Source organism: Xenia sp. Carnegie-2017, unplaced genomic scaffold, assembly GCF_021976095.1.
Source record: "Xenia sp. Carnegie-2017 unplaced genomic scaffold, XeniaSp_v1 HiC_scaffold_19, whole genome shotgun sequence".
In the NCBI taxonomy this organism is placed as follows: Eukaryota; Metazoa; Cnidaria; class Anthozoa; order Malacalcyonacea; family Xeniidae; genus Xenia; species Xenia sp. Carnegie-2017.
Genome location: NW_025813481.1, coordinates 4,012,112 through 4,025,470, shown reverse-complemented (window position 1 = coordinate 4,025,470; position 13,359 = coordinate 4,012,112). Strand labels below are relative to the sequence as shown.

The 13,359-nt window shown below is 36.4% G+C and overlaps 2 protein-coding genes across 2 annotated transcripts; one reads left to right on the top strand and one right to left on the bottom strand.

The window, feature by feature from the left end:
- The first annotated feature begins 362 nt into the window (after positions 1-362).
- LOC124438147 lies at positions 363-3,422 on the top strand. Its single transcript, XM_046988141.1, is given in 4 exon segments — positions 363-575; positions 1,214-2,597; positions 2,600-2,828; positions 2,904-3,422. Coding segments are annotated over 4 exon segments (1,818 nt in total). The 5' UTR covers positions 363-560; the 3' UTR covers positions 3,094-3,422.
- LOC124438148 (vacuolar protein sorting-associated protein 52 homolog) lies at positions 3,290-13,325 on the bottom strand. The gene is made up of 21 exons (XM_046988142.1): positions 13,173-13,325; positions 12,966-13,035; positions 12,826-12,877; positions 12,234-12,309; positions 12,076-12,143; positions 11,968-11,997; positions 11,753-11,836; positions 11,416-11,477; positions 9,726-9,876; positions 9,119-9,219; positions 8,598-8,730; positions 8,296-8,353; positions 7,756-7,889; positions 7,406-7,561; positions 7,042-7,160; positions 6,498-6,621; positions 5,890-5,958; positions 5,670-5,804; positions 5,372-5,452; positions 4,695-4,904; positions 3,290-3,626 (listed from the first exon to the last, which is right to left on the bottom strand). The coding sequence occupies exons 6-21, from the start codon at positions 11,992-11,994 to the stop codon at positions 3,480-3,482; spliced, it is 1,791 nt and encodes a 596-aa protein (XP_046844098.1). The 5' UTR covers positions 11,995-11,997; positions 12,076-12,143; positions 12,234-12,309; positions 12,826-12,877; positions 12,966-13,035; positions 13,173-13,325; the 3' UTR covers positions 3,290-3,479.
- Positions 13,326-13,359: the final 34 nt, after the last annotated feature.

The following is a 13,359-nucleotide window of genomic DNA, read 5'->3' as shown; positions in this document are numbered from 1 at the left end:
CATGGTTCCGTCATTAAACTAAGACAGAAAGTTGATGGGAGTAATTTCATAGCAAAATATAGATAATTTGAGAATTGAAGGAGTTGCAAGGCAGCATAAATTAGGCGATTATTCAGTTAACGATTCTTATGATAATGCACATATTAGATGGCGGTTGATTGTAGGTTGATCAAAAGGCAAAATGAAAATTTAATATTCGTTGTAATCAGATGTTTTCGATGGTACGAAGTAAAAATCTGAACGAAAGATCGTATTCGTCAAAAATAGAACGCAAACGACAAATCTGAAGCTCACTTGTCTTTACACGCATGAACAAACCGGATATTGATTGCTCACGCGTGATTCACAGAAAGATCATTTTTAGTAGTTCTTTACGCGAAGAAGTAAAATTTGCTATCTTTTGGACGGGCTAAATTAGTAAGAGCAATGGGAGAAAGTGACAAATAGAAATGTATATGACCAGCTAAACATCTTCAGGGTTGATGTGTTATTCAACCATCCAAGATTGCAATAACATACAACAGGAAATCAATAATGCCACGTATCCAAAATAATTATGTATGAAACTTGCCAAGGTAATGTTGCATAAAGAATTTTCAAAATAACAGAATTCACAGAATATCGATAGAAGTGTTAAGTCTTTCGTCATGTTGAGAAGGTGGTACATACACGAGATGAATACATGATTGAATCGATGTTTTACTGTAGTAATACAAACTGTACATAATCTTCATACTTTTCTATTATAATCAAATAGGTAATTATATTAGCATTGTCGTTACGAAATACATCCAATTCGAAGCGAAAATCTGTACGCAGTTCATAGCGCACAAATAAAATCACATGTCTTCAACGAACAAAAGACGATTCCATTAAAAATCCTTCGTTAAACGCGTCTGTTTATTTATCTTTTGTGAAAAGTTTCCGAACCATGAAATCAATTAGTTATTGACTTCGAGTGAGGCTTTTTCACAAGGTGCCTCTGCTCTCTTCTTCGGTAGTTGATTGTTAATAATAATAATAAAATAATGATAAAAATTAGTACTTTACATTGAAGCAAACTTTTTTAAATGACCTATGATTTTCAAAAAGAAACATCATCAACAACATTCATCCTCTAAGTGACACGAAACCTTAGCAATATCACAGTTACTCACAAACGATATTGAGCCCCAAAAAAGTTAAAACAGAAAATGTATTTTTTCACTAATAGATGGAGTCGATTTTGAAGCGTAGAACGTCCAACGAAGTGCAGGAGTTGATGAACGCCGTCAAAAATGAATATGAGTTCTTTACGAAGTTTGACAATTCTCAAATGGCTGGCGCTGTGCCCGCTAAGCGTCCAAGAAGTTTAAAAAATGAATATGAGTTCTTTACGAAGTTTGACAATTCTCAAATGGCTGGCGCTGTGCCCGCTAAGCGTCCAAGAAGTCTCAGTGAAAATGCATTAGCTCAACGCGCGTTGTTAACACCAAGAGCAAGTTATCCTTACAAAAAAGATGCTATCTTGCATTTCAAGAAATACAATCAGTCGAATACTTGTGTTTTTCATGAAAATTACCGACAAGAACAAAAGTACTTTACAGCTCAAGGACAAAAGTACCTCACTCCTCCGGAACTAAAAACGCCCCTGTCAATCCTTCGACGATTCACAGCCCCACGTGGACAACTTCAAATGCCATGTGACGGGTTTCAAATCACGCAAGATAAGAAAAAATTGAAAATGTCACGTGAGCAAAACCAACGATCACGGGTGCATTCTGAAACATCAACTATTACACTTGAGGATTTGTCCAGCAAAGACAGGCAATCTACGAAAGATGAAATGGTCAAACAACAGCAGCTTATAATTCAATCAAGAGAGCATTCACCGATTAAAGATTTTCCAAGACGCTCCGTCATCAGACAACAGAGCTATGAAGAGGTACAGAGTATGGAATATGCTATGAGCAACAATGAAAGATATTCTTTACCAATGAGGAGAAAATCCACAGGTCATTTCCATCATCCGCAAGATAATCGATTCACCAACATCAATCAATTGCCAACCATGATCAAGATGCCAGAAAGAATTCATCCATTCAGATCAAGTGCAGATGAAATGAACACATCACTGATACATTTAGAGAAAAAAGAATCATCCATCAAGAAGACCATAAACAAAAAAGAAGAAACTTTAGATAAAATCGTTCCGGTGTATGTTCGCAGCAGTGATTGTGATAAACCCCCCCTGTTTTGCAAACCACAATCCCCGGAACAAAATAAACCAATATTGCCCAATCAAAAGGCCCAAATCGTAAACATAACTGAAGAAAACCACGAAGTGACGAAAGCAGAGGAAACAAAACAAGGAATGGTGGAAATTCCTCAACAGTTTTCCGTAGATCACGTGGTAACGCGAGTGAGCAGTTTGCTATGGATTAACAAAGACATCGTCTATCCGGTCACCCTTCACGAGATGAAAAGACGACTTCAGGATCCTGAAAATTTCTCCTTTCAAATGCTTATAGCTTACGTGAGACATTCAAGAGCAAAAGGTCGGCAATTCTTGGATTACTGGAATTGCAAACCTAGTGATAAGTCGGCTCGGGCTACAGTTTTTCGAAGCTTTGCGAAGCCGATGCGAGGGAACTGGTGACAGGAATTAGAAAGGTGAACGAAGAGTATTTTCCGCGAAATACGCTGGCAAAGATATTGGCAAAAAATGTGTTGGCTGAAAACAATATGTTGAATGAAAACAAGAAGTTGGCAGAAAAGGAGACCGAGATTGTGCCTTATGGTGGAGGAGCATCAAAAGAAAAGAAAATTGACGCTATCGAAAAATCCAGGTACGATTGTGTAATACCAAAAATATTGTGTTGAATGTTGTGTGAAAATCCTTGAAATTTCCGTACATTTCTTAGAAACATTTTCAAGTTGCTTCGCAAGACAGTAAGCGTTCTACAGGATGAGGAAAGATTTCAGTTGTTCAATGTTGCCTCGCATAATGCTGGTGTCGCGAACATTCTTAACAGCCTGGAGTTTCTTGAAAGCATCTTTCACATGGTACAAAAAAACGTACAGACGGAAGCCATTAAAGAAATAGTGAGTTAGAGTTAAGGGAACTTACTAAATCGAGGCCATTTAAAGCCGAAGTTTGTGGCAGGATTGATGGAAATGATATCTTACTAAACATTATCCTTGAGGACATTCATGATATTTGCTGTGTAAAAATAGTTGGAAAAAGAGTGGGTGCGTTTGTAAAAAAGCTGGTGGTTACAGCGTTAAAAAGAGTTAATTTAATGAGACGTTATAGGAGAGTTAATTTAATGAAGAACTTAAGTATAAATATATATGCACTAGTGTGGAATTTTGCTTTCACAAAAAGCATAATGAATTGTAAATGTTTTGTGCTAATTCGATTAAACAGATTTCCAAAAATATTGACAGCTTATTGTGCGAATAATTTTTATACAAAGCATAAATCGTAAACATACATGTCAAAATGTCGTCTTGTGTTTCTTCACTTCAACCATAACATGATGTATATTAATAAGTTCACTGCGAACTGCCAGCTTTTTAAAAGGGGCTTGGGAAAGAACTTTTTGAAAGCGATGATAGTATTGTATAAGTTCTGTCAACGCTGCCTGAAATGAAAGTAAATATTGTTCATATAATAATGTGGAACCTTGCTCACAATTGACTAGAGATAGCCTTTAACTTATTAAATGCTATCCAATATCTAACTAAGAAAAACAAAAATCTTAGACATTCAATTATAGGTTATTACACTTCTATATGTTGTACTTAAAAAATAAAAGATGTTTACTGTGTTTGCACGGGCTTATGCAAACCGAGAACCTTTAGGAGAACTTGAGAGCAGATCAGTGGAAGCCTGAGACCGAAGGTCGAGGGTTGCACCTGCTCGAGAGTTCTCACAAAGGTTTGCATAAGCCAGTGCAAACACAAAAAAAACATCTTTTATTTCTTTTATAAAATAACAATAATGGCAAAAAGACAGACATTTTAATTTTTCTCTAAAATATATTCATGATCGATTTGCAAATTCTCTTTGACTGATTAATTGTTTTAATTGATTTGATTGGTTGAGCTCAAATGCGTTTTGCACAGGCTAATGCAAACACAGCTCTAGACCAATCAGCGCACACGTTTCGTTGTGTTTATTTTATAAAAGTTTATCCGAGTCAAGATCCTGCCCTCCCCCTTTAAGAGCATGAGGCCTCTCCAAGTCTAAGGAAGAAAAAGCAACAACCTTGGACAACTTAAGGTTATGGAACTTTCATGTTTTAAAAAGTCCTTGCTTCACTTTGAGCACTACTTGTCCCACACAACAGTAATGTCTTTCACCGGGGGGAGGGGGAAATATTTCATAAATGCTAAACACGACATCATACTTATTTACACAACGGTAATGTCTTTCATCGGGGGGGGGAAATATTTCATAAATGCTAAACACGACATCATACTTGTCCCACACAACAGTAATGTCTTTCACCGGGGGGAGGGGGAAACATTTCATAAATGCTAAACACGACATCATACTTGTCCCACACAACAGTAATTTCTTTCACCGGGGGGAGGGGGGAATATTTCATAAATGCTAAACACGACATCATACTTGTCCCACACAACGGTAATGTCTTTCACCGGGGGGAGGGGGAAATATTTCATAAATGCTAAACACGACATCATACTTGCAGAATTGCTGTTCCGTTTTTCAAATTTGGAAAGGATCTCATAATCTCGTGATTAACACTTTCGATGCCTCGTTTCCAGTCTGCGGCAAAACCACGTACAATCTGAGCAATGCGTCTCTCCTCAACCTCAATATTTTCATGTCGTTCAATCAGCGGCTCTGTATCTTTAACAAATGCAATCATACCACCGAACCCGGGAGACAAAACCTTGAGAAATACGTAAAAACAATTGAATAACAAAAGCAAAACAGGACTTGAAAAAACTTTGGCAACAAATCACGTCTAAAGAGGAGAGCAAAATTTAGTGTTTGAAATACACAACTTTGAGTAGCCAAAGCAGAATGCAGTAATCGTAATTGACAGCTTTGAGTGACCAAATCAGAATGCAGTGTTTGCAATATTGTATCTATATACAGTTTTATTGTATTCTGTATTTCATGAAAATATTCCAACAATATCTTGGTATTGTTACATGTTTGTAGTTGACTGACGTTTCAACAAACTTAGCGGTAGTCATCTTCAGAGTCAAATGGTAGTCATCTTCAGAGTCAGGGACTATACCAACCTGGACGATCTACATTTACAAACATGTAACGATACTCCCGGGTTCAAACCATTTACTTGAATATCTTAGTATTGTCTAAACATGAAAAAATATAATTGTTTTTGCTTACTTCTGCTATAAATTCCTGAATCCTCAAACTCAACAACTGCTGAAAACTTTCATTTTCCTGGGAATCTTCGGATGTTCTTTCCTAACAAGGAAACATTTAGATAACTAAGTTCTTGTCGTTGCTCTGCCTTCCTCCATAACTTGTAGCTTAAATTGTACCTTACACTTTAACGCATGCGCTCAAACTGCTCAATGTTGGAAAAGAAACATGCAGGCTCTTGTTTGAGATTGGCTACTAAGTGTAACTCTGCTGTAGTGAAACACCAATTGAATTCAAACAGTTCAAACATGTCATTTACCTTCAAGACAGCCAGCATCATATCGTAATTGTTGATAAGGAAAACCAATTGTTCTTTGCGATGAGGAAATTCTGCCGCCATTCGAAGGATAAACTGCTGAAGTTCGTCTTGCAACAATGCCAAAAGTCTATTGACCTTAATAAATAAATTGTCATGACAACGATATTTCACAAAAACATAAGACATTTTTCCTTTTTTTACAGTATGATTTTAATGAAACCTTTTCATCCGGAAAGCTTTCGTTCAAGCTCACGATTGCAGCCGAGAATTCGGCATAGCGTCTTGTGATCTAAAAAGGAGATAAAGCGAGCGGTTGGTTATGTTTGTTCAACTTTTCTATGTATCGAGCAAATTTAAAACTATATCAATTACATCACAACAACAGACAAATTTCTGTCACAAGACTTTGCAAAATATGAAATGCAATAAGTAAAGTTAAACAAATACTCCGTAAACTTCCCCTCGCCTGATAAGCCCTGTGCTTGTATTAGTTCATACGCCCTTTTTCATAAGTTTATATACGGCGTGGGATATACATATAGTGGGCTTATATAGGGGGGGGGAGGTGATGCACGAACTATATTATAATGCATAATACATCATTACATTTGTGGGTTTATATTCAGGAGGGGCTTGAACGCTGGTGGACTTTCCTGCGGAATGAGTTGAGTGTCAAGATCGTTGTGGGCTTATAGACGGGCTTATGAATGAGGGGGTGAAATTATAGGTGAAGGTTTACGGTATTCAATACATATAAATTTCTATAAGGTTAAAAAAGACAACCCTTTCCTGCTAAAAAATCAATAAAATAATCATCCTTTATCTTACGTAGTGAGGTTGAACGTCGATGGTAGACATCCTTTGAGGATCAATCGTCCGAATGCTGTGGATGTTCTGTTGAACGACGAACTCAAAACGAGGCCAAAACATTTCCAATAACGTATCCCAATATCTGTAATATATTTCAGAATTAATGAATACATGGTTTGCAAATGTAAATTGAACAAGAGGATAGTTATAAAGTAACTACCACAATGCGGGAAAGATATAACTGTAAGCAGTATGTTTTAATGTGGAAAAGATGTAAATGACGGCGGTATGTTTTAATGTGGGAAAGATGTAACTGTAAGCAGTATGTTTTAATGTGGAAAAGATGTAAATGACGGCGGTATGTTTTAATGTGGGAAAGATGTAACTGTAAGCAGTATGTTTTAATGTGGAAAAGATGTAAATGACGGCGGTATGTTTTAATGTGGGAAAGATGTAACTGTAAGCAGTATGTTTTAATGTGGAAAAGATGTAAATGACGACGGAGTGCATTAAAGTTGACAAGAAATAAGCAACAATCAGCGGTGTGCGTTAATTTACATACTTATCCAGAGCAGGAACAGTTCTCTTGTGCATTAGGATTCTGTATCGATGAACGATATGCATACATAAAAATATACCGATGGCATCGTAGCAAGACTGTAGGTATGTATCCCAGTATCTCTATAAACAAGATAAAGTTTTAAATGAAATGATTGTGAGAAACTTCATGTTGGTCGAGTTTAGTGCTTATTGAAAGTAATCTCTCGCACGCTGTGACCATATATGGAATTTCTTTACTAGATTCGGTCAGATGAACTTAAACACTCCCACCTGTTCTGAACACTGCAACAATATAAATCAGGTGGGAGAGTTTAAGCTCTTATCAGACAAAATATAGTAAAAAGCCGCAGGTACACTGCTCTCACCATTAGTAATGTAATACTCTTTCCAAACACCGCGGAAAAAAATTCTTTTGCAGGATTTCCTTGGACGTTGAAAAAATCACAAAGAAAAAGAAACTCGCGGCAACTGTTGTCCAATAAAGCATAGTGCTCACTACGGAACAACGATTCGAATGGATACTAAATAATAAAACAACATTGAACACTCTCTTTACACGAAAACAATTTGAATGAAAGTTCCATTGTTCTTACACGAGGCCAACAAGTATAAACATGATAAACATGAATGCTATTGCTACACTAATACTTCAAGTAAGACGACATTATCGCTGTTAAGTCTAAACAAGTAGAAAGACTCCATAGACAAAGCGCACCTTTCGTTCGTTCTTTTGCGCAGCGTGCGGTACTATGATTGGATCTTCAAGTTCTGACGTGAGCACGTTGCCACGGTTACCCAAAGTGAAAATTGTCGATCGATTTCGGAGAGCCACGCGGGAAGAAAATAGACGTTTAATGTGTTAAGGAAGAATCTCGAAAGAATTCTCACAATAAAGTAAATGGTTTGAACCCGGGAGTATCGTTACATGTTTGTAAATGTAGATTTTCCAGGTTAGTATAGTCATGAGGACTGTTTTTGTTGTTGTTGACTGACGTTTCGACAACCTTAGCGGCACCAGCAGATGACGTAAGAACCAGATAAAAAATACGGCTAACCTGACGTTTACTCCTCATTTGACTTTGAAGATGACTACCGCTAAGGTTGTCGAAACGTCAGTCAACAATAACAAAAACAGTCCTTCTCAGGACTATACCAACCTGGACGATCTACATTTACAGACATGTAATTCTCACAATGTTTGTATCAATACATAGAAGTTACGTGATCAAAATGTATACGCTTCATAAAAGGATATTTTTTCGTGCATTATCTTCAACTCCCATTAAATCATCCTTGTCTGGAACTTCTTCATACTAAAACAGAGTCATGAAGTTAGTTACCAACATGAAGTTAGACGAGGCCATGACGCGAATACTGTATAATCATTGGTTAACTTCGTTTATCTACAAAATTACGAATTCTAATGAATATAAAAAAAACTTAATATGCGTATTTTCAGTGATTTTCGTATTGTATGAACTTGATTAAAAACAAGAAGAAAATGGAATCACTTCACGAGTATTTATTAATGACGAATCGCTTTTGAGGACTACTTACATGAAGTTTCGCTAGTTTAGCGATGTAGGCCTTAAAGTAAGAAAAGTACACTTTACTGATAGTGTCGACGTATTCGTCTTTGATTTCTCTGGCCACATGACGATGGTTTGACATCAAGAATTCATTGAAATATCTACAAAACACGACGAGATGCATGATTAACTTTTATTTATCAAATTCTCCCTCTCCAGTGACGTAGCAAGAGAAAAGTCCCATCGGCTAAACTCCCCCCACTAAAAATTATATTCCGCTGACACTACGAAGTTTAAACAACAGTAATGGCACACCTTCCCTTTTGACAGAAAATCCTGGGTAATCCACTGCCTCCCTCCTTACTTTAAATGAACAAGAAGAACTATAGTGCTCAAGCATCTGCCTATATCTGCTCCCCCATCGAACTAGACTTCATGAAGGCCAACCCCCTCTCAATTGAACTAGACTTCATGAAGGCCACACTCCCCATCAATCCAACTAGATTTCATGAAGTCGAAAAACCATTTCTTTAAGTCAATACCATGTACCTGTGTTTGAGAAGAGCAGTTTGTGGAATTTGATAGTTTGTCAATGGTTTTCGAAACACATAAATTTTTGGTAGGATAAAATCACGGATCTTTTGAACTGCCTGGAAAATGACAAAATAAAAGCTATGCTTAATATGGGGATTCCATGTGAAGGACTACATGTGTACTGATGGGGATTTCATGTGAAGGACTACATGTGTACTGATGGGGATTCCATGTAAAGGATTCCATGCGTACTGATGGGGATTCCATGTGAAGGATTCCATGCGTACTGATGGGGATTCCATGTGAAGAGTCCCATAAGTACTGATGGGGATTCCATGTTTAAAGGAGTGCTGTAATTGGCTAAAGGTGTAGCACGTTTCCCTGCCAAATTTAGTAGTTATATATGTTCCATATTTATAGCAAGTTGATAGCAAAGATAAGTAAATAAATGAGTACTGCAGTAGCTGATTGGATGAAAATGACCAGGTTTACGATGGGACAACGATATTGTATGAAATCACACAAAGAGGATACAAACATGATAGAAAAGAACGCTGTGAAATCATCGAATGAAACATTTAATTCAAAATGCAAAACCAAAGAATTCATCGTCTCAACTGACCTTAACTTTCAATTTATCTAAAATATCCTTCACATCACTACAACATTTGTAATCATTGAACGATTGTTCTTTGACGAAGTTGATCTTGTGATCCAACTCATGAAGATTCTCAATGAACGATTGATCTGTGACTGGAGACTCTGTGATATGCCTTGATGGGGATGAAGACAAACAAAGAGGGATAAATGACGCAACACAAATATATTGCAAACTAAAAATATTTCATCAAAGGTGCACAATACATTTCTCTTGTGTTGATTACACATCTGTCCCTATGGTAGCACCCCTCCACTGAAATCACAGAAACGCAATGACAACACCATTATATCTTGCCACCCAACCCTCATTTTCAGACAGTTGTCTAAGTAACCTCACACCTCGTACCCATTCTTCTTACAAGACCCCTTTCCTCATCTTTCATAATTCAATAAATATCATAAACTGTTCATAACCAGGGATATTGCAAAGTTTAACAAAAAACAGAGCCTTTTGACTCGGAAATTGAATTAAGCATACAATTTTTATGCATTTATTTCATTTCCTCATTAACTCCATTTAACTTTGATTCATGTAAAATGGGGTGAACATCCATTCACTTCATAGGAAATGAAAACATGTTTAATAAAACCCATCACAATTAGCTATAGCATTAGTAACCACTCGTTGCCTTGTTGTCCACGCTTTTAGCAAGCAACTTTCCTTACGTCCACGGTGTAATGTCTATGGTTACTTTGCTTTTACGCAAGGTGCGGGCATGCCAGGCCAAGGTGCGGGCACGCCAGGCCAATAACAGTCATTGAGCTAACAAGTATGAAAATGTATTTGTTGAAACAAGCTGAAGATGACAGACAACATGCCAGTAATTTTTGACTGAAAACTAACGCAGTATACTCTACCAACTCATGAAGTTTATTCGTGAACTATATCTCCTTCTACTGTTCTGAGAGAACTCTCTCGTTTACTGTTTAATACATCATGAACGAAAGCATCTATGGGCTTCATGGCAAACCAGGATTATTTGCTTTCCTTGTCTCATTTAATGTTGAAAAAAATCATTGAAGTTTTTACACTGATTATATTTAACGCTAACGAAAGCGAATCAAATGTGAAAAAGTAACCTGTGCAAGAAAAGGATCAGTAAGCCAAACCTTTATATCGTCTGAAGTAAATCTCACTTTCAACACTTATGTAATGGTGTTTTTATTCGATTTCGATAAAAAACAGACTTAAATAAATTTATCAATCTATTAGCTTATCAACTGCTCATTCATAATTTTTGACAGTAACAATGTAAATCATGACGGAGAAAAACATCGAATTATCAATTATTATCAATTCTCTTGCATAGCAATTGTGTAAATTTTCATTTGAGAATTCAATTCTTGCCGCGGGCCATATTTATACAACAAAGTGAACACGAAAGTGAAAATGTGCACTCTAAAATTTTGATTGTTATAAAATTTCGCGCATTCGGGAAGGAGAGAATTTTAAAATGGGACGACAAAAGTATCTGAACAATCTTTGATGTATTAACTAAGTACATTTCGAAGATCAATAGCATTCACTCCCAGCAAAGTTTACGCTATGAATGACTTGTTTGAATTTTCGCCCCGTACCATGATACTGCAAAGTTTCCATGGAAAAATTGGAAACAAAAAAACAGAGCAATTCAATAACTGCAATCACTAACTTGATCATAGCCTCACTGACTAGCATTTCGTCAACAAACTGGCTTAATTCACCGCGTATAGCCTTGAATAAACGAAAAACAAGACCATTAACACATTAACGTTTTGTTCTACACATGAACAAAGCATAATTATATAGTTGGCAAAAGCGGGTTATGGGAAGACATGGGTTTTGGATATTGGCAACATACAAACATCATTCAGTTGTGAAATATTTGTAAGAAAGTTTTCACACTGCAGCTGCCTGATTCACAACGATAAATTTTGATGAATATGTTATAACGAGGGTATTACCATCCACCTACGAAAAACTCTTGCTTAACAGTGAAATGGTTATACCTGTCTGTTCTTGAGTTTGACGTTCATTGACATTGACTGTTCTTGTAGAGTTTGAATTTCTGAACTTATACTCCCCAAATCATGCTAATTTAACCAAAAGAATTTGATCACATTCGTTGCACAGACATGACAATTGAAAGAAATTGGAAAAAAAAACTTCCAAGTTTTGCATTAATAAACAATTCCACGATGACACTGTTCAATAATTGGGATACCTGAAAGTTTGTTAGCATACTTTCCATCCTCTAAAAGAATGAGAAAACAAAGAAACAACATGTCGAAAAGGATTTCTTCTTTTCATAAATTTGGACAATGCATCTTACTTCAAGAATTGTGTCACATGCGGTAATTTGCTGATGTAAACTTGCGATGTTCTCACTTTCTTTGATGTCTGATATTCAATTGTCAAGACAAAGAACAACAAAACAATTTCCAGCTATAATGAGCATTTGGGATGGATTTGACAAATGGCAAAAGATACAATCCTCTATGGAGGAATTCTCAACAACCCAAAGATCATTTTCAATTTGCTTGGAATATTGTCTTAAATCAACACCCTACGGAGGTAAATATATGTTATTGTAGAATATAAACAATTAAACACTAGCTGGTACAAGTATTCTATAAAAACACTATTTATAAAATACTAACACCATTTTATAAAAGAAATAAAAGATTTTTTTGTTTTTGCACAGGCTCATGCAAACCTCCAAGATGTTTATGTGAGAACTCCATAGCAGGTGCAAGCCCACAGCATTCAGTCTTAGGCTTGTTTTGATCTCACCTCAAGTTCTCCCAAAGGTCTACTTGGTTGGCATAAGCCTGGGCAGACACCATGAACAACTTTTATTTCTAAAATATTTAGCACATTTGCATTGGAGTTGAAAGGACTTCCCAAAAAAAGCATAGATACATAAAAATATCTAGAAGCTTCATTTGGTTTAAAGTGTGGAAAAAATTCGGTTGGCATTTAGTATTGAGTCTTCGAGATAAAATAACAAACTACATTCATCAGCTACTCTGGTGTAGATTAGTCCTTCAAACTGCTGGCTATTTTTATCTTGATAAATTACCTTCTCAGGGCTTCTTTAACCAATTCGTCTTCTAAGTTGGCTTGAATATGCTCTAAGTATGTTTCATGCATGTTAAAATGTTGAAAAAGACAGGACAACAGCATAAAAGTGAAAACAGTATTTTGTCATAAAGTTTCTACCGTTTACTTCGTCAAAGATAAACTCGTCTTGAGATGTAAGATCTAGCTCGCCCAAGTCCAGATTAAAAAACTACATGTAAAATAGAGAAGAAGCTTAATTTCAAACATAGAACATGCCCAATGTTACAGAATGCATTCGAATGATGCAGATTACTGAGATTGGTACAATTATCAGTGGATGAATAAATTTGATCACATATTACATACATCATCTCTATCTTCATCCCCATCAGCTTGTTCACTCTTGTCTTTTATCAAAGGGTTTGTATCATTTGCTATGAGATTCATCCCGTCTTTTTGAGACAGTTCCTCTGACGTAAGGGGACCTGACTGCAGATTATCCGCCATATTGCATTCCACATCGCGACCGTGATAACCACCTAGAGAATGGTAA

What these genes read in the sequence shown, in the direction of transcription:
- LOC124438148 (XM_046988142.1), bottom strand. Translation starts at nt 11,994, where the DNA reads ATGGAAAGTATGCTAACAAACTTTCAG. An exon ending in TAGATAAATTGAAAGTTAAG is followed by an intron (nt 9,220 to 9,725) that starts GTCAGTTGAGAC and finishes GTCATTTTCCAG; the next exon opens with GCAGTTCAAAAGATCCGTGA. An exon ending in TCGACGTTCAACCTCACTAC is followed by an intron (nt 5,959 to 6,497) that starts GTAAGATAAAGG and finishes TCTCCTTTTTAG; the next exon opens with ATCACAAGACGCTATGCCGA.